The 24,602-nt window shown below is 43.3% G+C and overlaps 1 protein-coding gene across 13 annotated transcripts in view; it reads right to left on the reverse strand.

Moving 5' to 3' along the window:
* KIF13A (kinesin family member 13A) overlaps window positions 1-24,602 on the reverse strand; it is a 196,447-nt gene that overhangs the window by 28,680 nt on the left and 143,165 nt on the right. For 8 of the 13 annotated variants that reach the window (XM_043450877.1, XM_043450875.1, XM_043450874.1 and 5 more), the window contains exons 15-26: window positions 23,388-23,474; window positions 23,122-23,288; window positions 21,849-21,968; window positions 17,433-17,646; window positions 15,087-15,249; window positions 13,747-13,887; window positions 12,716-12,865; window positions 9,909-10,070; window positions 8,839-9,012; window positions 5,405-5,556; window positions 3,815-3,947; window positions 3,492-3,638 (exon numbers count right to left, since the gene is read on the reverse strand). In XM_043450877.1, the coding sequence (XP_043306812.1) occupies window positions 3,492-3,638; window positions 3,815-3,947; window positions 5,405-5,556; window positions 8,839-9,012; window positions 9,909-10,070; window positions 12,716-12,865; window positions 13,747-13,887; window positions 15,087-15,249; window positions 17,433-17,646; window positions 21,849-21,968; window positions 23,122-23,288; window positions 23,388-23,474 (1,810 nt within the window). The remainder of the gene's footprint in view (window positions 1-3,491; window positions 3,639-3,814; window positions 3,948-5,404; window positions 5,557-8,838; window positions 9,013-9,908; window positions 10,071-12,715; window positions 12,866-13,746; window positions 13,888-15,086; window positions 15,250-17,432; window positions 17,647-21,848; window positions 21,969-23,121; window positions 23,289-23,387; window positions 23,475-24,602) is intronic. The other 5 variants (XM_043450882.1, XM_043450881.1, XM_043450884.1 and 2 more) reach the window with 1 other exon arrangement.

Below are 24,602 nucleotides of genomic sequence, written 5' to 3' on the forward strand. Positions count from 1 at the left end.
TGGTAAAGACTCTGCCTGCAATGCAGGAGACCCAGGTTGGATCCCGGGTGGGGAAGATCCCCTGGAGAAGGAAATGGCAACCCACTCCAGTATTCTCGCCTGGAGAATTCCATGGACAGAGGAGTCTGGCAGGCTACAGTTCACGGGGTCGCAAAGAGTTGGACAGGACTGAGCGACTACTACTCACTCATGGTAAGAACACAGCCCATGATTTTGGATACATGGCTCTATCATCCACCACTGTAGGACAGACCAGCATTCATGTATCAGTCAGGTGAGAAAAACCAAAACTGTCTTAAACCCATGACAACACTTTACAGAAGCGACATAAAATAAGCATTTTGGCAAACACATTTGCCAAACAAAATGATTGTGTTGAAAATTAAAGGGTCTTAGTTGAGATGATTTTCCTTAGAGATAAGAAGAAGGAGGAAAAAGGGATTCGCTGGTAGTTCAGTGGTTAGGACTCTTGGGCTCTCACTGCCGAGGGCCTGGGTTTGATCCCAGGTCAGGGAACTAACATCCCAGAAGCTACAAGCCCCTCAAAAAAGAGAAAGAAGCAAAAATAAAGAAATCCTGATTTGTAGAGAATATCCATCTCTATGGAGGTAGGTTCTACTTAAAATGAAACATCCTTCTTTCATTTTTCTGTGGTTATTAGAGGGTTAATATCAAAAAGGAAGTGGAGTGGCCTGGTCATATAAAAGACTATTTTTTCCAAGCACTTTAAAAAATATAATTACATTGTTTTCATATTGAAGTATACTTCCAAATATACTGCTTTTCAAAAGTGCTTAAAAAAATACTGTTAAAATTATTCTCTGTGTAGACTTTAAACTTCAGCTTTAGTTTGGTAATCATCATTTTCATTTGGATAACTCTAACTTATTAAATGCAAGCCCAATAACGCAATAACTTTCCTCGAATTAATTCCCCATACTAATGAATAAAGTACAAACATCCCTAATTTATCATTATTTCTTAGACCAAGGAGATACTTCTATTCACTGAAAACCAGCTTGAGCTTTCATGATGTAGAACTATTGTGAAATGAGCTTTTTCTGGTCTGGCTCAAGCTATCACATCAAAATAATTCTAATATTCTATTCCACCAACAAAAATTGTATTGGACATGACCTGCAGCATGGTGCAAAGAAAAACAAAAGCTTTAAAACAGTCACTGCTTAAATTTTCATGGCAGGTACTATATTCTTTGAGGTTTTAACTCAAGACGTATAGCTGCTTTAAAAAGTGCAAATAATCAACCCTTATAGCATTCCTTTGGGCTTCCCTCGTGGCTCAGCTGGTAAAGAATCTGCCTGCAATTCAGGAGACCTGGATTGGGAAGATCCCCTGGAGAAGGGAAAGGCTACTCAGTCCAGTATTCTGGTCTGGAGAATTCCATGGACTGTATGGTCCATAGGGTTGCAAAGAGTCGGACACAACTGAGCCGACTCACTTTTACAGTGTTCCTCAAATGGGAATAATCAATTAGTTAATGACCCACGTCTGTAGTCATGGTTCAGGACACACAGATTCAAGGTTTTATCTAAGATCAGAGATTCATTAAGCCACAAAATTTTATGGCAGAAAGAGACCTCAGAGAATTATTATATCTACCTCATAGTCTCGGAGGAAAGGAAAAGGGAACTCAAAATCTTTTTTTTTTTTTTTAACTATTTATCTATTTGACTGCATTGGGTCTTAGTTGCAGCATGTGGGATTTTGGTTGCATCATATGGGATCTTCTGTTGCAGCACGAAGGCATGTGGGATCTTGGTTTCCCGACCAGGGACCAAAACCCATGTCCCCTGCATTTTAAGGCAGATTCTTAACCAGGCAACCACCAGGGAAGTCCCAGAACTCAAAGTTGAAATGACTCGGTTAAGTCAAACAAAACTAAGTATCCTCACTCCAAGTCTGAGCTCTTTCTACCAGGCCCTGTAGCTGCCCTCAAAGTTGATGGCCAAGTGAAGGACAGCCTATTAATAACATCTACTCCACACACAAGGAAAAGTCTGGTGGAGAAGCATCCCCCGAGACAACAGACTCCAGCCTCACAGCTCCATTGACACTCTTCTCAGGCTTTGAGTCTGAGGCAGTTTTGGCCTGGGGTGAGTCTCCCAAAGTTGTGCCTTCCTTTTGGCCCAACAGTCCAAGCCAATGTCCTTTTTTTTTTTTTTCCAATGTCCTTTTTAGCTTTCAGGAAAGTCCTCGCTGCCATGAAGCCAAAAGGCTGGAAGATGAATCATTCTCAGGATAGTCTGGGCTTTTGCCCAGACTCTGCAGAGAAACCTTTTCTCCCCATCATGACATGGAGCATGTTGCCTTCACGTGTGGCAGTGAGGGAGCCAGGATTCAATGATCTGATTCTTCCAAGTCTCTAATTAAGTTGCTCTTGTTTAGTTGCTAAGTCGTGTTTGACTTTGCGACCCCATGGACTGTAGCCTGCCGGGCTCCTCTGTCCACGGCAATCTCTAGGCAAGAATACTGGAGCGGGTTGCCATTTTCTTCTCCAGGGGATCTTCCCCAACCAGGGATGGAACCCAGGTCTTCTGCATTGGCTGCTGCTGCTGCTGAGTCACTTCAGTTGTGTCCAACTCTGTGCGACCCCATAGATGGCAGCCCACCAGGCTCCCCCGTCCCTGGGATTCTCCAGGCAAGAACACTGGAGTGGGCTGCCATTTCCTTCTCCAATGCATGAAAGTGAAAAGTGAAAGTGAAGTCGCTCAGTCACGTCCGACTCAGAGCGACCCCATGGACTGCAGCCCACCAGGCTCCTCCGTCCATGGGATTTTCCAGGCAAGAGTACTGGAGTGGGGTGCCATTGCCTTCTCCGTCTGCATTGGCAGGTGGATTCTTTACCACTGAGCCATTGGGAAAGCTCGTCTCTAATTATATTTGATCGCAAACCAGGGACTCAGTGAAGCATGTGAGTTCTTTCAGGCCCCTGGGGACAAGTCCCTGATCTCAAAGTTTATTGTGATTGGTAAATGTGATGAATTCTTAGGTGGTCCCACCTTTTAATTTTTAAAAAAATGAAAACAGAAGATTTAGCAAAAGGAGATTTAATGAACATAAACGATCATGAGGACCACTTTCAATTTAAAAAAAGGAAAGCTTTCAGAGAGCTGGTTAACTATGGCCGCATCTGGGGGCAATTTTATATTAATAAAAGTGGAATCAGGCCAAAGCTAGCAAAGTCACATACCCAACATAATTTGGGCCTGATGTAAAATAAAACCTGCCTAAAGTAAATGATTACAATACCTTCAATGTGTGTTTATAAATAAAATTATTACTACGCAGCACTAAGCCAATATGGTATTTTAAACCTAGTAAAAAAGGCAATGGATGGACATAGGAATGGGGTGGGGATGGGGCAGATACATGGTTAAGGCAAAGAGTTTAGTTATATTCCTAAAGGGGACTGCCTTAGTTCTGTATTAACCAATCTTTGTTAAACACGATTTCAAACCTGCTGGTCTCACCTGGTAGCTGTCCAGCCCTCTCTGGAGCTTGGTGGACCTGGCAGTGATGCAGCCGATGGAGATGGACAAGACGGCTTCGACCATGAGTGGCAGTGTGCCGGAGTGCTGGACAGGCTTCACTGTGACTTGGACTCTCCGGGAATGACCCTGCAGAGGTGGGGGTGCGATGCGGAAATGGGTGCCAGGAATGGGAACCGGGAGGGACAGGTGAAGAGGATAAAGGAGAGGGGGAAGAATTATGGAACAGAGAGGCAAGAACTAGAGAGTCCCAGAAAATGTCTGTGACGGAGAAAGCATGAAGCAAGCCGAGGCAAACCGAGTACCTGTCTGAGCTGAAAGACGCCGCCTGTGTTGACGTCCTTGGCCTGGTGAAGCTCCACGGCGGCGTACTCCCCCAGCTCGTTTAGCTCCAGGATGGAGATCCACATCTCTATTCTGCGAGTAACTTCATTCCACCTGCAGAAACACGTCCCAGCAAACAACCAAGTCATTATTCTTTTAACATTTTTTTATTCTTATTTATTTGACTTTGTCGGGTCTTAGCTGCAGCACGCGTGTGTGCTCAATCTCATCCAACTCTTTGCGACCCCATGGATTGTATAGCCTGCCAGGCTCCTCTGTCCATGGGATGATCCTGGCAAAAACACTTGAATAGGTTGCCATTTCCTCTTCCAGGGGATCTTCCTGACCCAGGGATTGAACCTGCATCTCCTGCATTGGCAGGTGAATTCTTTACCATGGCACCACCTGGGAAGAGCCTTAGTTGCCTCTCAACAAGTAGGAGTGTAACTTCCCCGACTACAGATTGATCCACGTCCTCTGCACTGGAAGATGGATTCTTAACCACTGGAGCCCCAGGAAAGTCCCATCCATGTCATTATTAATCAAACACATTATTAGCAATAGGAAGAAGCCCCAAGTCACTGAGCATTTATTATGCGTAAGGCACTGTGCTATGTGTATCACACAAATTATTTTCTTATTTAATAAACTCTCAAAACAACCTCCTATGGTATAGGTTCCTTTTATTTATTTTATTGAGTGAATAAAATTTATTGAGTGAATAAAATAGTCAGTTCACATATTCAGTGAACTGTTTAGCTCTCAAGCATAGAGCTGGATGAGTCATGACAAATGCACACATCTGTGCCCCTTGTCTGGCCATGACCACAGCAAGTTTGCTCAGGCCCCTTCCCCCTCAATTCCCACACCATTCACAGTAGCTGTATAACCTCAGATTAGTTTTATCTGTTCAGAAACTTCATATAAATGGAATCATGTAGTATTGTGCTCTTCTAGCTCTGGCTTCTCTGAGTCAAAACAAAGTTTGTGAGATTTGTCCAAATGGGTAAGAGTGGGACAGAGTCCTTTTCCTTTTTATTGTTGAGTAATAGTCTATTGTGTGACTAATAACACAGTTTATTTCTCACACTGAAGGACATCTGGGTTGTTTATAGTTTGGGGGACATTATGAATAGAACTGCCATAAACATTTATGTACCAGGCTGCTTATAGACTTGCATTTTCATTTTTCTTGGGCAAATACCTAGAAGGATGACTGCTGGGTCATGGGAGAAGCAAATGATCAGCTTTAGAAGAATATACCCTCCTGTTTTCTTCTATAAGCTATATAGTTGTATCTTTTACATTTAAAGTCATGCTCCATCTCAAATTAAGTTTTGTGGAATCATGTGAATTAAGATCAAGGTTGTTTTCTTCCAAATAGATACCCAGATGTCTCAGTCTCATTGAAAAGATGTTCCTTTCCCCATTGAATTTTTTCAAAACCTGGTAGTTTCTTTCATCATTCCCATTTCACAAAGGAGGAAATAGGCTCAGAGAGTCCTAATTCTCAACCGCTGTCCAAGCGTGAGCCTTGACCCCGCGTCTGAAGCCCTCAGCCAAGCACACACCTGTCATGCAGTGTTCTCGTCTTAGCGTGAAGGGAATCGACTTCCCAGATGGAGCTGCCATTCCCGGTACACCGGTGGCCCCACACTTCGATGGCCAGTGCTCCATCTGAAATGAACTCCAGGAATTCCTCCGTTACGTTCACCACGTAGTCCTGGGATAAGCAGGGGAAAGGGAACAGGACAGGAATTATGCAGAAAGGAATCTGTGAAATTTCCTTGTTACCTTTCAACTGGACAGATTCACTTCAGAGTAGGTTAGCCTGATCCCAACTTTAAACCCATTGCTGCTGTTGGACAGAAAACGGCAAGGAAACCAGCCTTATTAGATGGGAAGGGATACTCCGAGATAACTGAATTGAGTTCCTTTCTTTAATACAAGAGGACACTGAGGAAAGCAGCCGCCCCACGTCACACCGCTTGCTGTTGCAGAGCTGAACCTGTCCTCCCTTCCTTGTGGTTCGGTCTCTTTTTCCCACACCACTCCGACTTTCAGCTGGAACAGACCAATCAGCACAGAAAAAAAAAAAAAAAGAGGAATTTATGATTGTTCTTTGCTATGGCTTAGGAGATTAAAAACAGAATTAAATTTTGTATGATTATCTCCACCCATCTGCACTCCTGCTCTTAAACTCTCCCACTCCAACTTTGCAAAAAGCGTTCACTTATTTATTTATGTCAGTGCTCGGGCTTCTCACTGTGGTGGCTTTCTTGCCGTAGAGCACAGGTTCTAGGGTGCACGAGCTTCGTAGTTGCAGCTCCCACAGTCTAAGCACAGGCTTGGCGGTTGTGGTACACCGGCTTAGTTGCTTCTTGGCATGTGGGATCTTCCCAGAACAGGGACTGAACCCATATCTCCTGCACCGGCAGGCGGATTCTTTACCACTGAGCCACCAGAAAGGCCCTCTCACTCCAACTTTTCGCAGATGAGTGAAGAAATAGACGCTGAATGGATGAAGCAGTAAAGCAAATCACCCAGAACAAAGCAGCAGGCAAGGAACCAGTTTCCTTTCCTTCCCATTAGCAGGAAAGGGAAGGAAATGGAAAGGCTGTGCTGTGCTGTATTGCTTTAACGTTATACTACCTAACTTATTGTTTTGTTTGGAGATCAGTACAGTTCAGTCACTCAGTCGTGTCTGACTCTTTGAGACCCCACGGACTGCAGCACGCCAGGCTTCCCTGTCCACCAACTCCCACAGCTTGCTCAAACTCATGTCTGTCGAGTCGGTGATGCCATCCAACCATCTCATCCTCTGTCGTCGTCTTCTCCTCCTGCCTTCAATCTTTCTCAGCATCAAGGTCTTGTTTAATAAGTCAGATCTTCACATCAGGTGGCCAAAGTATTGGAGCTTCAACGTCAACATCAGTCCTCCCAATGAATATTCGGGGTTGATTTCCTTCAGGACTGACTGGTTTGATCTCCTTGCAGTCCAAGGGACTCTCAAGAGTCTTCTCCAGTACCACAGTTCAAAAGTATCAATTTTTTGGCACTCAGCTTTCTTTATGGTACAACTCTCACATCCATACACGACTACTGGAAAAACCATAGCTTGACTAGATGGACCTTTGTCGACAAAGTAATGTCTCTGCTTTTTAACATACTGCCTAGGTTGGTCATAGCTTTTCTTCCAAGGAGCAAGCGTCTTTTAATTTCATGGCTGCAGTCACCATCTGCAGTGATTTTGGAGCCCAAGAAAATAAAGTCTCTCACTGTTTCCATTGTTTCCCCATCTATCTGCCATGAAGTGATGGGACCAGATGCCATGATTTTTGTTTTTTGAATGTTGAGTTTTAAGCCAGCTTTTTCACTCTCACCAAGAGGCTCTTCAGTTCCTCTTTGCTTTCTGCCATAACAATGGTGTCATTTGTATATCTGAGATTATTGTATTTCTCTCAGTAATCTTGACTCTAGCTTGTGCTTCATTCAGCCCAGCATTTCACATAATGTACTCTGCATGTAAGTTAAATAAGCAGGGTGACAGTATAGTATAGAGCCTTGATGTATTCCTTTCCCAATTTGGAACTAGTCCATCATTTCATGTCCACTTCTAACTGTTACTTCTTGACCTGCATACAGATTTCTCAGGAGGCAGGTAAGGCGGTCTGGTATTCCCATCTCTTTCAGAATTATCCACAGTTTGTTGTGATCCACACAGTCAAAGGCTTTAACACAGTCAATGAAGCAGAAGTAGATGTTTTTCTGGAATTCTGTTGCTTTTTCTATGATCCAGCAGATGTTGGCAATTTGATCTCTGGTTCCTCTGCCATTTCTAAATCCAGCTTGAACATCTGGAAGTTCTCGGTTCACATACTGTTGAAGCCTACCTTGGAGAATTTTGAGCATTACTTTGTTAGAACGTGAGATGAGTGCAATTGAGTGGTAGTTTGAACATTCTTGGGCATTGCCTTTCTTTGGGATTGGAATATTTGAAGATAGGGCCAGAATTTTAAAAGGAAAATAAACTTAATGACCAATTAGCACAAACTACACATTTTAGGGGTGAAAAAAAATTCCAGGTCACATAGTGAGTCCAAGGCCTCTGAGACTAGTCTTTATTAAGCTAGTTGTTAACTAGGACATATTTTAAATCCAGGTTTCACCCTTCTAAAGGAGCAACTTTTTGGCTCTAAAGAAATATGAGAAATAATTAAAAGAATATTCAGAGAACAACAACAACAAAAGATTAATAAAGAATTGACAAATAGACTTGGTGAACACAGCTTAAAAAAAGTGGGCTACTTGTTTTCATAAAAATAATGACTTGACAACTGATGAATTTATTTGCAAGGCAGCAATCGAGAAACGGATATAGAGAACAGACTTATGGACATGGGGAGAGGGAAGAGGGTGAGACATATGGAAAGAGTAACATGGAAAGTTGCATTACCATATGTAAAACAGACAGACAGTGGGAATTTGCTGCAGGTCTCAGGGTCCTCAATCAGGGGCTCTATATGAACCTAGAGGAATGGGATGGGGAGGGAGATGGGAGCGAAGCCCAAGAGGGAGGGGACATATATACACCTATGGCTGATTCATGTTGAGGTTTGACAGAAAGCGACAAAATTCTGTAAAGCAATTATCCATCAATTAAATAAATTTAAAAAGGCAAAAAAAAGAATGACTTGACAGACTTTACATATGTGAAATTTTACAAGTGATGATATGGATGTGTTTTCTAAGTGTTGAACCAGAAAAGATGGGCACAATTTCAAAAAAATAGTAGTCTTGAGAATCTATTACGAATTGTCCATGGAAAATAATTGTAATATATAGTGGAGCTGTATGTAAAAAATAAAGTACACTTGGAGGTTAAAAAGCCTAATAAACATATTATGTTTCATAATGGGGAAAACCTATAAGTTACAAGTAGACTTCTGAACTGGGCTCCGGCCGGCAGCCTCCCAGGTAGTTCATTTTGCAGTGGCATTTGTACCTTACAGTGAGAGAAGGTCACGGTGTACTGGGCATCCTTGGACTGCGGGGAAGGCACCTCAGGGTCCACAACAGGGGCAGCCACCGTGGATTCACACTGGTCCCAGAACGTGTACTGACAGAAGACGAAATTTGAGAGGTTTAAGGGCAGCCCAGTTGCTTCTTTAATTTTTACCTGAAGAGAAAAAAAAAAACAAAACATGCAAATATAACTCTCATAAAGAAAACAAACTATGCATGCTTTTCATAGGGATGAAATAAATCAGTCATCCATTTGACATCTGAAGTGTTCTTGCCTGGGAGATTCCATGGACAGAGGAGCCTGGTGGGCCACAGTCCATGGGGTCGAAAAGAGTCGGACATGACTGAGTACACACACATCCAAGAGCATCTGTAATGACATCTGTACCACAGTTTTGTAACTGCAGTATATGAGCATGGTGACAAATGCACACATCGCTCTCAAACTTTCCTAACGACTGAGTTTCAGATACAGCTGCAACCTTTACTAGAAAAGCATGATTCACTAAACAATATACACTCCTTGCAGCTTACATGCATAGACACTTTTGAAACTTCACACAACTGTCATCATAAAGTGTGCTATACTTCTGGAAAAAGTACTGTCCATTACCATGTTTGCTGTCAGAAAGTTTAACTCATAGCTCAGTTGGTAAAGAATCTGCCTGCAATGCAGGAGGCCCCGGTCCGATTACTGGGTCGGGAAGATCCGCTGGAGAAGGGATAGGCTCCCCACTCCAGTATTCCTGGGTTTCCCGGGTGGCTCAGCTGGTAAAGAATCTGCCTGCAATGTGGGAGACCTGGGTTCGATTCCTGGGTTGGAAAGATTCCCTGGAGAAGGGAAAGGCCACTCATTCCAGTATTCTGGCCTAGAGAATTCCATAGGCTGTATAGTCCATGCGTCGCAAAGAGTCGGACACGACTGAGCGATTTTCACTCACTCACTCACTCACTCACTCATGTTATATGCAAAATGCCCAAGATTTTCCATCAAATTGTTTTGAATGGAAAAGATCACTTATTCGAGCCTCTGCAGCCCTGCCCTCTCACCCGGCATGTCAGTTTCTTGACTCGGTGAATGATTTCCCCGGTGCTGTCTACAACTTCGAGACTCCCACTTTCACTGGAGTTTTCCGAGGAGTCGTCCTCCACCATGCGCTCCGGGACGGCGCCTGTAACTCGCATCACTTCCACGTGGAGACGCCCTGCAACCTGGGTCAAGGAACCAGAGCACCGAGGGGTTAAAAGGCAGCCTGTGGACAAAACCAACCTGAGATGGGAAGGATGCAACCATAACCCCCAATGAGCAGCTCCACCGTGACAACTAGGCCACCTCCAGCAACAGGAAACTTCCAGAGCTAGTCCGCTCCATCACCTGCTCGGAAATCCCCAGGCTTTACTTGGAGCGAAATCTGCCTCCTGGAATCATCTTCATTCTTACCCTTCTTCTACAGGACAGTTCATGAACAGCACAAAGGCAGCTAACACATGCTACTTGGAGTCATCTATTTCCCTTATTCATATATTCATTCACATACTCATCTGATCAAATACCTGGCATCGTGGGGAACACCAAGATAAAGACACGGGCTCTGCTGTCTGGATGCGCACGGTCAAACGAGGAGACAGAGAATTAAAAACCCAGAACAGCAGTATAGACTAACTGCTCTAACAGAGATATGTGTGGGTTGTCACGAGACGAATTTATCCACTTGACAGATATTTACGGAGAAGTGACTGGGTGCCAGGGAAGGTACGAAGCATTGCGTTTACAACAGTAAACCAAACAGTCAGGCCACTGGGCTCATATGGCCTCTATTCTCTTGGAAGCAGAAAAGGCGAACAGACCTCACATGGTGGCTGGAAGCAGGGTGAAGGGTGAGACGTACTCCAGGAGGGAGGACAAATACAAAGCCACTAAGTTATAAGGAAACAGGTCCTTTAAGGTGGTTTTTCTAAAAAAAGGGGGTGGGTGGGGCTTGAAGTCTCCAGCCCTTTAGTGGTTCTCTGGATCGTTGAGAGTTTAGCAGCATCTCTCCTGTAACTGCTGGCACAGAACTGAATTTAATGGGTGGAGTCACCCCAACCTTCGCAGACTTGGAGTGCGGTCATCGGCCAGGTTTATCCCTGAGACCACACTTTAAGGCTGGAGTGACAAGTCGTGAAGGGGACCCACGCGCTGGCAGTGCTGCTGTCATCTTAAACAGTGAGGCTCATTCTCAAAGACAGCTCAGACCACCTTCTGCAGAGCAACTGGCCCTGGCACCCAGGACCTGCGAGAAATGAGTGATGGCATTTGACAAGTGAGACAAATGTGGAGGAAGGAGTATGAGAAAGGGAAGAAAGGAGAAATCACTTAGGAGATGGTACTTCTTAAAGCTTTTTTCCCCTAATGCTTTTTGAGAACCTAATACATTTTTAGTAAAATTTTAGGGGTATCAGTGGAACACTCAAAGCCCACCATGGACCCTAGCTTAAGTAACCCTGACTAGGGACTCAGCTATTACGTCCCTTTGTCGTTGGAGTTGTGCCCATTTTAACATGGCAAACAGTAACTTCATTAGTCTCCTATAGCAGCATAGTGTTCACAGGTGGGTTACACGTGTGGGAATATGAGCCATGTACTTACACATCACAGCTGGGAACCTCAGGTTTATTTTCTGGGTTCACTTCAGGCAGAGTGGAGCCCTATTCTCAGCCTGCTCTAAGAACCACAAACCATACGTAAACTACACAGTCAGTGGGAATATGCTGTATGATGCAGACAGCTCAAACTGGTGCTCTGTGACAACCTAGAGGGGTGGGATGGGGTGGGAGGAAGGTTCAAGAGGGAGGGGACATACGTATACCTATGGCTGATTCATGTCGATGTATGGCAGAAACCAACACAACATTGTACAACTATCCTCCAATTAAAAATAAATTTTAAAAGTAAAATAAAAATGTAACTTAAAAAAAGAATCATGAAAAGCAACTTAGTATTTCCAAGTTTGCATGTTATTAAAGAACAAATTACTTTTAAATTTAGTAGCGTCATGAAATATTGATGTTGCTAAATTTAAAATGAAGACATTTGTTGCTGAACTGGGTAATAAAAAAAAGTTAGAACTTGAACATTTTCTGAAATGTTTCAGGCTGAAATAAGGCCAATATAATGAAATAATTGAAATATGAGAGGCATTTTTTTTTAAAAGAGGTGGTAACAATAGGATGGTTAAGCTTGTTTGTTTTGAATATTTCAGATTTCAAAATAATCCTCTCAAGTTATATCTTATAAGGGCTTCCCCTGTGGCTCAGATGGTAAAGAATCTGCCCGCAATGTGGGAGATCTGGGTTCAATCCCTGGGTTGGGAAGATCCCCTGGAGAAGGGAATGGCTACCCACTCCAGTATTCTAGCCTGGAGAATTCCATGGACAGAGGAGCCTGGCAGGCTATACAGTCTATCGGGTCACAAAGAGCTGGACATGACTGAGCAACTTTCACTTTCATTTTTATATCTTGTAAAGATCACTTAGGGGCCAGGAAGGAGCTAAAGGGTATTATGGAGGTAAGAGCTTAAAAGAGGAGTCAATGTGGGGCACAGAGCCGAATCTGGTCTCCAAAAGATTTCTAATTCGATTAAAACGAAGAAAATCCTTGTGAACCACAAACAAAAAACATGTTCTAATAATCTTTTAAAGCCATGAGTTAATGTTGATAGTTTCTACTGATATTAGTAGAGGAAAAGAATGTGATCCTGAGGCTTCACCCTAGTTTCTGGGTCTAAATCAAGAACATAACTTAAATCGAGTTAAAACAAACCAAAAAAAACACACTTGAGCCATGGTCATTTTCTCCCAGGCTGGCTCGTCCTTACCTCCCCCTGCTGGCTGATGATAGGAACTGCATACTGAAGCTTCACATCACAGAAGAGACACTCCAGGAACACATTAGCGACACCAATCAGGTTGTGATTCTCTTGGGCTTCATAGAAAGGGTCACCTCGTTTCCCGCAGAGTCGCTTAGCCTGAGTGGCAGGACATGTTAGGGGGTTGGGTGTAGGGGGTGAGTAGGAAAGAAAACATCAACCTAATAACTATTTAAAACCATCTGTTTTTAAATGTTTCAAAAAGAAAGCATTTATCCACATCAATTAAAAGTAAAATCAGAATCATGTCATTAAATAAAACAAAACTAGCACACAGGAGGGGTTTGTTAGTTAGGGCAATAACTGATGAAAAGGCGTGGAAAGCCTTTCCATCAGTTATAGCCCCACCCACCACACACCCCACCCCAACCCTCCCCGTCTTCCCTGGCACACCCTACCTTTTTTCCATTACTCATGTCCGAACAATGGAACATGCTCTCTAAAATTATTCTTAGCATGTACCCAGCCATGAACACCGCTAGGGGAGCATGAGCATATGCTAATGAATACAAAATCCACGCTGGCCCATCTAAGCTGATTTTTAACACCACCTACAAAACAGCACAAATCCACTTTGTTCCACTTCATTTCACTTGAAATGTACTCAAGATGCAGAAGGTGCTAGATGTTCTCTTCACTTAGTTCCTATCTGTGTGAGGATCACATATTTTATGGCCCATCCAACTGACCTTTCAAGATCACTTTCACTTTATATTTCTAATATAAATGTCCCAAGCATCACTACAGATATTCAGTGGTGCCGGTGTGTGTGTTCTGACGACTGTGTGTTAGTCACTTAGTCATGTCCGACTCTTTGTGACCCCATGGACTGTAGCCCGCCAGGCTCCCCCATGCATGAAATTCTCCAGACAAGAACAGTGAAGTGGATTGTCATTTCCTTCTCCAGTTCTGATGGCTAAATCACTTATATTCTGTCCTTTTAATGCAACCAAAGCTCCTTGACATTTTGTCCCTTTTACCTCAGGAATCTTTTCCTTCCATTCTTGATAAAGTTCTCTCATATCAATTAATTTATTCTCCAGCTTCTCAATGGTCCATACTTGGGTGCTCTTTCCTTTCCTCCTCACTTGAATAGCTGGCTCACTCACTATTGCTCCTCTCTGTAGAATGTAGGAAAACGAAGACAAAAAAACAAACACAGCAAATCTTGTTATAACGTTTTGGATTGCTAAAGCAATATGCACTATCACAAAGTAGAAAGTTTGAAAAAGACACATAATGTATACAAAGAAAGATGAAATCTACCATATATGGAATATTCTAGTTTATTTTCAATCTTCTTTGTAGGGCTGTGCACACACATTTTATTTTTAATCACAATCAGAACCAAGCAAAAATACAGATTTCCCATCCCAATTCCTTCTCCACAGTTAACCTTTTTGTGTGGTTAAATATTCTTCAGAAATATAATGTTTAATAGCAACAAAGTGATCTGTTATGGGGATGTATCACTCATTTGACTAATTAGTCTACTGCCCAAGATCATGGCTGTTTCAAATGTTTGCTATTACAAAGGTAACTATGATAAGCAGCCTTGTACAAAAGCACATAAACCTTTACAAACACTTCTGTAAGTATGGATTTAGAGTAAATGTCACAAAGGAGAACTGCTTGGTCAAAAGACTAAAATGCAAGAAGGCTGATGAGATACCCTCTGACTCATTTCTCGCTCACTTGTCGGGAGGGAAAAATGAACAGAGGGAAAAATCACTTTTCAAAGTTTCTCCCTAAAGAAAAAAATCTTGAAGTTTTAATGATGGAAACTTCCGAGGGGCTGCAAAGAATCCTTCTGTGTACATAAAACAGGGATCACAGGAGTTTTCCTTTCTTGTCACTCTCTCAGAACGGTACTATTATAAGATATTTACACATCCCCCATTTCAGGAGGCATTTATATGAGAGAGCAAAGCAAGAGGAGTTAGTTATATCCATTTCTAGTTTCAATGTTTTATTGTTTATTTCTGGCTGCACTGCGTAGCTTGTGGCATCTTAGTTCCCCAACTAGGGAGTGAATCCTGGACCACAGCAGTGAAAGAGCAGAGTCCTAACTACCAGGGAATTCCCAAGTTTCAATGTTTTAAAAAAAGCATTTAAACTAGCAAGTCTTTTAGCCCTCTGGATTCTCATATTCTGATCATATATACCCAAAGAGGTTTCTAGAGGGGGTCTCTAAAAGAACAAACCCTCTGGCTCACGTCAGGGTCTCTTCACAGATGTTCTGCAGATGTCAAGGTTCTGTTCTACCTCTCAGAAGCTACTGCCGCGCCTTTGCCCTCCTCCTCTTTGAGAGCATTCTCACCTTCCTGTTGGCACTGAGGTTCGCAGCAGGGATCTGCAGAGTCACCTGGTAGTCGGTGAGCTTGCTCATCTCCTCGGCTAAGAAATTTGCCTCTCTCACCAGGGTGTTGGCTTTCACCAGCTGCTCCCGCAGTTTTGCCAGGCTTTGGCGAAAGAGTTCGTCCCTGCGAGCAGCAGAGAAGGAAATGAGAACATCCGGAAGAAAACTGCAATCCCGTTTTCCAAGTGAGTCATATTATTAGAAAGTAGTAAGAATCTCCTCTCAGAGTATCTTTCAACCTATTGTTGCCAATTCACCTCTTATGCTTCCCTCTTCCCACGGGGGTTCCATGGGCTATTCACTGGTAACCAGGGATGAGGAGCAAATGTGTGGGGTAACTTAACTTCCAACCATGTTTTAAATTATATAATATTTGAAAAAGAATCGATTTTGATATGAAAATGCAAAAAAAAAAAAAAAGCCCAATAAAGCATTCCTTTAGGAAAAAGAAATCATTATGACTTTTGTAAGCTTTGCAGTAGAGGAGATCTAGAATAAGGAGAAAGTGTTTTATGTGATATCTTCATTTGGTAAATGTGAGAAGTAGGTACTTTTGGGGCAGCAGAAGTTTGCTTTTCAACTCTAAATGATAGTGCTTCCTGATAAATGTGTCTCTAACATCCTGACTAGATTCAAACCCTATTACATATTTTCCCAGAGCCACATTTTTTGCCTCAGTAGTCTTCATCGTGTAGTTCAGCTGGTAAAGAATCCGCCTGCAATGCAGGAGACCCCAGTTCGATTCCAGGGTTGGGGAGATCTGCTGGAGAAGGGACAGGCTGCCCACTCCAGTATTCTTGGGCTTCCCTGGTGGCCCAGCTGGTCAAGAATCCGCCCGCAATGCGGGAGACCTGGGTTCGATCCCTGGGTTGGGAAGATCCCCTGGAGAAGGGAATGGCTACCCATTCCAGTATTCTGGCCTGGAGAATTCCATGGTCTATTTCATGGGGTGGCAAAGAGTTGGACATGACTGAGTGACTTTCACTTTCGGTCTTCATCATAATTCCAATTTTTCACTTATTTGTATAACTATTTGCCTAATAACACTCATCTCCCCTATGAAGCTGTAAGCACCCCTAGGGCAGGGACCACGTCTTTTTTTGCTTGTCACTATATCTAATTCCTGGCCAAGTACATGGCCCATCACAGAATATGCAAAAATTAACCAGTGAATGAAAGAAAGAGTAGAGCTGACCCTTGAACAACATGGGTTTGAACTGCATAGGTCCACTTAGATACGGAATTTTCCCTCTATGATTCATGGCTGTTTGAATCTATGGATGTGGAATGCAGATATCAAGGACCAACTGCAAAGTCACGGATTTTCTGTGGCATGTAGTGTGCACACATGATAAATGCTTAAGAAATATCCAGTGCTATTATTATTACAACAGAGGAGTTATTAATGGACTATTGACAAAGCCTGGCCTTTTCATTTACTGAATGCATGACTGAGAGGATATTTCGATTGATTGAAATAATATTTCCCATGACTTGGTGCTGTTGGGATCATAAAAAAGCACCATTCCCAGACTGCGGCAAGAACGCTTTGCAATAGTTTATTGTCTTTACTGTTGTTACCATTTCCTCCACCACTGCCTCAGTTCTGATACAAATATTTTAAAGTTGTAGATTTAAAAAATTCAGATTTCTTAACATTAAAACTGCATTTAAATTGACTCCAAAGTAAGAGAAATAACAAGAAATGCTTTTTATGCTTTGAGTGAGTGAAAGTCATGTCCAATTCTTTGGGACCCCATGGACTGTAGCCGGCCAGGCTCCTCTGTCCATGGATTTCTCAGGCAAGAATACTGGAGTGGGTTGCCATTTCCTTCTCCAGAGGATCTTTTGGACCCAGGGATCAAACTCGGATCTCCTGCACTGCAGGCGGATTCTTTACCATGGGAGACACCAGGGAAGCCCATTTTTATACTTTAGAACCATTCAGTTGTTCTTCAAAACCAAACAGTGGTATTCTAACTTGGAACCATTTTTACTGACAGGTAACGGGGCAGGTGAAATCTTTAACAACTGACGTCACAGTAAACATACTTGAAAGTGGAAAAGTGAAGTCTCTCAGTTGTGTCCGACTCTTTCGGACCCCATGGACTTGTAGCCCGCCAGGCTCCTCCATCCATGGGGTTTTCCAGTCAAGAAGACTGGAGTGGGTTGCCATTTCCTTCTCCAGGGGAATCTTCCTTGAAAGACAAGGCGACCACTAACAATTCAGACATGGAAGTAAGATTTCCCTCTTTGCTAGGTCTGTCCCCCTTGTGCCTTGCCCCGGCCCCCGGGCCCCCTTCCTACCTCTCCTCGGCCCACTGGGTCACCGTCTGCTGCGCCGTCTGGCTGCTGTAGGCCAGGCGGTCGGGGCCGCTGCTCTGGGGCTGCCGCTCCGGGGACAGCTGCTGGCGGAGCTGCTCCAGCTCGCGCTCGTACATGAGCCGCTGCTCCTCGAGGGCGCTGCGCTTTTCTTCCAGGTACTGTTTCTCCAGGACCTGCACCACGTTCTGAACTGGGTCTGGTGACCAAGAGACAAGGCAAGGGGCTCTTCAGCGGTGGCTCGGACAGGCAGCGCCCCCCACCCCAGCGAGGCTTCTAACAAGAACCGTCTCCTCCCCCAGGCGGAGCCTTTCCGTGGGCTTGTCTGTGAGCGGCCGGCTGGACCCGGCCAGGTGGAATTCTCTCCATTTCCTTTTTCTTAACATTTCAGATTAAACACCTTGTATGGAAACATTCCTCGCATCTATTATTACGTTCTTCAATTTGATGAGCTTGCCCTGATGTCTACATAGGTGGTTGAACTACAGAAAGAAGAGGGTAAAGGAAAAAGGGATGGTATTCTATCCACCGAGAAGAAAGACTCAATGAAACCTAAGGTGATTTCAAAGACAGAGCCACACAAGATTTGATTTTATGTCGTCACTTTTTAGGTGCATTTAGCACTGGTTTTAGTTGACAAAGGGTTTATAGTTCCCATGGACAAATCCATTGACCAAGGGTTTCTAGTTCCAATTTGGCTAAAAATTTGTTTCTCCTGAATTTCTCTAATGTGGGAGGAAACCTAGAGATCACAGCATCTGTTTGAAAATATGAATTGCATATATGGCCTGGCAATTTCTCAGGTGTTAATAGCCAAGAAAGCGATTCACTTGCCAAAACAAATGTCTACTTCTGCTTTTCTGCTTTTGCAGATTGAGCGATGACCAACATACGTGTGGGTGAACAGGTATTGGAAACACTAACAGATCTTGTTTAAAGGGGCCCCGACTATGATGAGGGGTGGTTATGGTATAGGTAGGACTCAATCCTAAAGAGTTAGCTGGCTGTGCCAGGACATTAGCTTGCTGACGGCCAATGACCTGGATGCAGTGGACAAAGATTAAGGAAAGCACAGATCATGTGTACGAAAGAGAAAGCTATGACACATCTAAGTGAGGAGGCCATAATAGGGAAACAGTACGTTAAGACAATCTGGGTGGTAAACAAAGAAATTTACCATAAGGGTAAGTATTTCCTTGAAGTACATAAGACCTAGGAGATTTACTTGTATTCTCAGACTAGCTTGTGATTCACAGACTTGCCTATTATTCAGTGCAGTGTCCTGTTTCTACAAATTGACTCTCAATTTCTGGGATAAGAGAAGGAAATTAAGAGGAATCTTCACATCACCTGATGATGGATACTGACTGACTTGACCAGAAGACCCTATCAATTTGTGAAATAAGCATTCATATTTTACTAGTTTTCTATATGAGAAGAGGTAAAAAGAAAATAGCACTTTAGCTTTAAAAAGAAAGTTAAATAATACAAAAGAGAGTAAAAGTAATGTTAAAAATCACTAGATATGCACAGTATAGGTGAGTTGTTTTAATAAAAACGATGACCACAAACAGCAATAATAATTCAACTATCTGTTGGCTTATGTCTCAGGGTAGAGGCACTATATGCTTCGCATGCATCATCTCATGAAAGCCTTGCAACAAACCTAGGGGTGGACAGCATTCCCATTTTAAAGATGAGACAACTGGAGCTCAGAAAGGTTAAGTGGCCAACCTAAGATGGCACAGCTAATAAGCAAAGCAACAGAGCCAGGTTTTGAACTCAGACCAGAGTTAATTATCTGGGGTAGGAAATAGTAATAATTCTTACCTCCAATGTTTTCCTCAGAATTAGTACTCTGCTAAAGAACAGATGTTTAAAAAATACTGTTCTTTGCTGATGTAAAATTCTAAAATTCATTTTTTTTCCAAAGCAGAATATTTTTATTCACAGAGTCCTGATGTAAGAGTCCCTGAAATGCATTACCTGAAAGGCCAGTGAAAAATGGACTCCTAAAAAAAAAAAAACCCTCTTACACAAAGACAGACCACGGCTGCATAAGACCTTTCCCATAGTGAAAACGGACATGCTCCAAAGGATTAGAACTTCTGATACAGTCTTATAACCTCTGGAAGAAAAATTGTGAATAATATGGTAATGCTTTTTGAGTGAGTTTTAAAAAATTTTACATGTAAGGGCGAGAGAAGAAAAGTTCTCTCAGAATTTTATATATATGTATATTTCTCAAACTATATATATATTTTTCTCTATTTAGGCTCTAGGTGTCAAAAAGAAAGGACAGGGTCCTCACCATCGATTTATAGGGCCCTAACCTAGTGTGTATGAACCTTTTCTCAGAGAAAGAAAACTGGAAAACACATCAATTTTTTTATAAAATCATATTCTAGAGCTTTGGCTAAAAGACACTGAATAAGATGTTTAATTCTCATTCTACTTGCTGGTCAATGGTGTGTAGAAACACATATATCACAAGTGGCTGAGGAGGGGGTTCCACGCCAACGTACAGGTGATGTGACTGGTCATGACACAGCGCCCCGACTGCTCACCAGGGCCTCTCAGGAGCCACGGATCAACACACAGATGCACCAGAGGGCAACTCCAAGCATCCTTCCCCTCGCCTGCCATGGCCCAGCCTGGGAAGCCCTGCTCGGGGACTCCAGGGTGACCGGGATACACAGAGCCCAGGTGAGGTACAGAGGCTGAGGTTTCTTTTTTCCTCTGACCCCAACACAAGTCAGGAAATACTTTTCTCTTAGACATATTTGATAACATTTTCTTTCTGAATTAATTAACCTGTTTTAAGCCTTTCTCACTATACAGGATTTTTTTTTTCCTTTTGGCCACATGTCACGGGTTGTGGGATCTTAGTTGCCCGAGCAGGGATCGAACCCAGGCCCTTGGAGGTAAAAGCATAGAATCCTAACTGCTGGGAATTCCCTATACAGCATATTCTTTTTTGTTTGTTTTTAAATTTAAACTTTTTGTTTTGTATTGGGGCATAGTCAATTAACAATGTTGTGACAGTTTCAGGTGAATAGCGAAGGGACTCAGCTATAACTACACATGTATCTGTTCTCCCTATATTGCATACTCTTAAAAAGATCATCCCAATCAGCATGTCAGTCTGACTCTGTGATATGGGCAAGGACAGAAACCAAAGATGATCTGGCCTGTTCTCAAATCACCAGTCCACTATCAAGAGACTGCTAACAGTTTCCTTCATTTCCCTATCACTCTCTTTCTCGTGAATGAACTGTTTTAAAAACTCAAGTGAGCCTGAAGCCTCAGGCCAAGAAACCAAAGGGCTAAGTGTTTTAGGAGAGAAAGGACCTCTTTTCCTTTGGGCATCGCATGCTCCCTTCTTCCTTACTTTATTCTCTGCCTGGTACATAACTACGCAATGAGCGCAAACTTCCTTGTTTGTCCTGAGAATGGGAAAGAGAGAGGGTGATGGTGTAAAGGTTGAAGGGCATTTACATGACCCAGAGGAAAGTGAAAGTGAAAGTCACTCAGTTGTGTCTGACCCTTTGTGACCCCACGGTCTATACAGCCCATGGAATTCTCCAGGCCAGAATACTGGACTGGGTAGCCTTTCCCTTCTCCAGGGGATCTTCCCAACCCAGGGATCAAACCCAGGTCTCCCGCGTTGCAGGCTGCTTCTTTACCAGCTGAGCCACAAGGGAAGCCCCGTGACCCAGAAAATTAAAAAAAAAAAAAGCGACCCAGAGAATTAGAATTAATTCATATCAAGATACCTCAGGCACTGAATCAAAGGGCAGAATAGACCCTTCAAGGGAAAAAAGAACCTTTTAATCCCAGATGGAATAAGCTCTTGGGCCCTTCACCAGCCCCTCAGTTCTTCTTTATTTCGGAGCTGCCACTGACTCTGTGAAAACAGTTGTTGTCGAGAAAAACATATCACGGTCTAATAATACTAGGTTGGCTTTCACTCTTAATTCAAATGAATTGGGTTTTAGACCATTAATTATTCTAGAGATTTGAAGATACGCTATTTCAGTTTATCACTGGGATGATGCAGGTGACTATTTACCCAGAAGTACCATATCCTGAACTGCAGTGCTGTCGACAGAAATAAAAATACCAGAGACACTTCTTGCTGTCGGCTACATGAGAAAAAAAACAGCCACCAGATTCTAACCTTTGGGAAGGCCGTGGAATTCAGAAACGGGGAGGAAGCAGTCATCACTGAAAAGGGAACATTCCTCCAACAAGAATTCAGAGCACCTCTGCCAGGCAGAAGATTGCAGTGTCTTCCCCATCATGTTAGACCTGGCCAAAGCATGAAGCACAAGCGCCAACAGGCAGCCCCACTAAAAACCAGCCAAGCTCTCCCTCAAGCTAAAGCCAATCCGTTAAAACCTTTATCCCAGTGTTTGTGGAGGAGCTTCGTCTGAAACCACATGAGAGGGAAGAGAATCTTCAAATAGGACCACCAAGGGGACGACCACCAGGCAGACAGGCTTATGATCGGGAAGCCACCTAAGCAGTAGAGGTGAAGAGCGTGAATTCTGTCCGGCCGCCAGCATCTCAGCATTGTATCGGAGCACAGCGGTGTGCCCTACAGGGGAGCTCCACTTAGCAAGGGGAGAGGGTAAAGCATAGTGACGGGGAAACATTACTTTTACATGAATGAAATCAACACTAGAGATCAAAGTCTGATCTAGAACACAAATGGATACTCACGTTAACACCATGCGCCCCGCCACTGATGACTAATTGCTCCAGCTAAGAAGACTGGAGGGATTAACAAGTACTACACACTCGCTGGTTATCCAGGGGGATTATATATATATATATATAGGATAAGCAGGTAGTGACTGGAGAAATTAGAAATGTGTGACATGGGATGATAGAGAGATGATTAAATAGCTACCACTTAGATACTTCACAGAGTTGGAGAACAGAGACATCCAGAAGTCTGCAACTGCATCTAAAGAACAAGCTCTCTTCTAATGGGCGTTCCTTCACCTGGAGTTTGGAACTGCACCCTCCTGTCACACCCTGCACCTACTGGGGCTTCCAAACCACCACTCACAGGAGACTTGCTGCTCAGGCATGTTGTTAAATGACCCACTGACGTGATTCTGTCTGAGCATGAAATGTCTGTCGGGACTCCTCCCAACTTGGTGAGCAAGTGGCAGAGAGGCTGGAGCTTGAGTCCCGGCCGTGGTCCTCCGTGTGCTGCGTTGTCAAAAGCCCCCGTAGTTAATCTTAATCTCTTTTTTTCTTTTTAAAATTTTTGGCCGCAGCATGGCACGTGGGACCTTAGTTCCCCAGCCAGGGATCGAACCTGTGTCCTCTGCACTGGAAGGCAGAGTCTTAACCACCGCCACAGAAGTCCCTTAATCCCTAATCTTAATGATGCTCTTTTCTATTATTCTATACTCTACACAGTAATACATCACACTTGTTTTCTCATCTAGCCTTCTCTTGATACTTCATTTTTATAATTAAAAAGAGGGATCCTTGAAACTAAAAATCCAGAAATAAACAAAAAAGGTCAGAATCTTTATTCCTGCAACAGAATACCCAATTTGATATGCCAGAAATCTGACAATTCTCTAGCCATGCTCAAATTCCTCTCAGAGTCATTTAAAGAGGAGAGAGAGAAAGTAACTGTTTAGGGTCTCACCGTTACTATTCAGCGTTTTCATGATAACCTCCATCTGGGCAAATTCGTAGTTGTAGTCTGGTTCTGAGGAAGCTTCACTGGCCGCATCCAGGTCGTGCTCCGGTGGGCCGGTCTCTTTTTCAAAATCTTTCAACCAATCTCGCCGTTTCCTCTTAGGCAAATTAATTCTGTGGGGTTTTTGACCATTAGCGAAAATCAACGTGCTTCACACTCGGGTAACAGAAAAGGTGTGTCAGTGAACACGGTAGTGAGCACAAAGCGGTTACCTGAAGAAGTGGTTGTTCCCCCACAGGATCCTGTCCCCGTGCCACAGCTGGGTGGTGCTGCACACGAGCGTGCCGTTTACACAGGAGCTGGGGGACAGGGAAGCGGGGGACACGTCAGCTGAACAGGAACGAGCAGGAAACCCCAACCCAGGAGCCCAACAGGTTAAGCGGGGGAACTCTCCCTTAAGAGACATAATGTGTCACGCCGTGTCCTTTATTATCCTAAACACTGAATGATCCTTCTAAAAACCCGGCTTCTCATGCTCACTAGCCATATGTTAATGCTCAAGAGCCCCACACGGATTTGTGTGTGCGCCTGCTCAGTCACTGAGTCACTTCAACTATTTGCGACCCCATGGAGTGTAGCCCCGCCAGGCTCCTCCGTCCGTGGGATTTCCCAGGCAAGAATAATGGAGTGGGTTGCCATTTCCTACTCCGGGGGATCTTCCCCACTCAGGGACTGAACCCGTGTCTCCTGCATTGGCGGGTGAATTCTTTACCGCTGAGCCACCAGGAAAGCCCACACCACCTCGACAGTGCCTACCAAAATGGTCTCAGCAGATAGAGAACCTTTCCACGGTCTCAGAAAGTTCTACTGAGCAGCGTTCTTCTAGAATAAAACTAGAAACAGCTCCAGAGTAAATCAGAGAGAAATATAATAAGCTTTACTTCTTTAACTCATTACTTTTGTGATCATCTGTATCTTTAGAGGATCCCTATTCTAGGTGCTTGCTTATACACACACATATCATGCTCTTAATACAATAATATAAAAAAGAAAAAGTTACGGAAACTGCCTTGTTTGGCAGTGTACCCAAGCCAAGAAATTAGCATAGAAGTAATTTCCACTTGGACACATGCCAGGGGTACATGGAGGAAGCAAATATAAAATCTCTTCGCAGGAAATTATGTAGCCTCATCCAGGCCACAAGACTCCTACAAACCGCTGAAGAGGAACAAATCTAAAAAATCATGAACTGCTTTAGGAAGCAAAGTTATCAGTAGATACAACAAACAGTTGGACTGAAGCCCCAACAACATCAAAGAAGAGCATTTCCAAATAAAGGCAATGAAATAAGTAAAAATAAAATTACTAAAGCATACAATGGAGTAAAAACAAAATTCTACTAAGAGAGACCAGGCATATCTTAAAAAAGACTTCTTAGACTTCTACACATGAAAAACAGAGACACTGAGATTAACACTCAATAGAAT

Source organism: Cervus canadensis, chromosome 28 (assembly GCF_019320065.1).
Source record: "Cervus canadensis isolate Bull #8, Minnesota chromosome 28, ASM1932006v1, whole genome shotgun sequence".
Classification (NCBI taxonomy): Eukaryota; Metazoa; Chordata; class Mammalia; order Artiodactyla; family Cervidae; genus Cervus; species Cervus canadensis.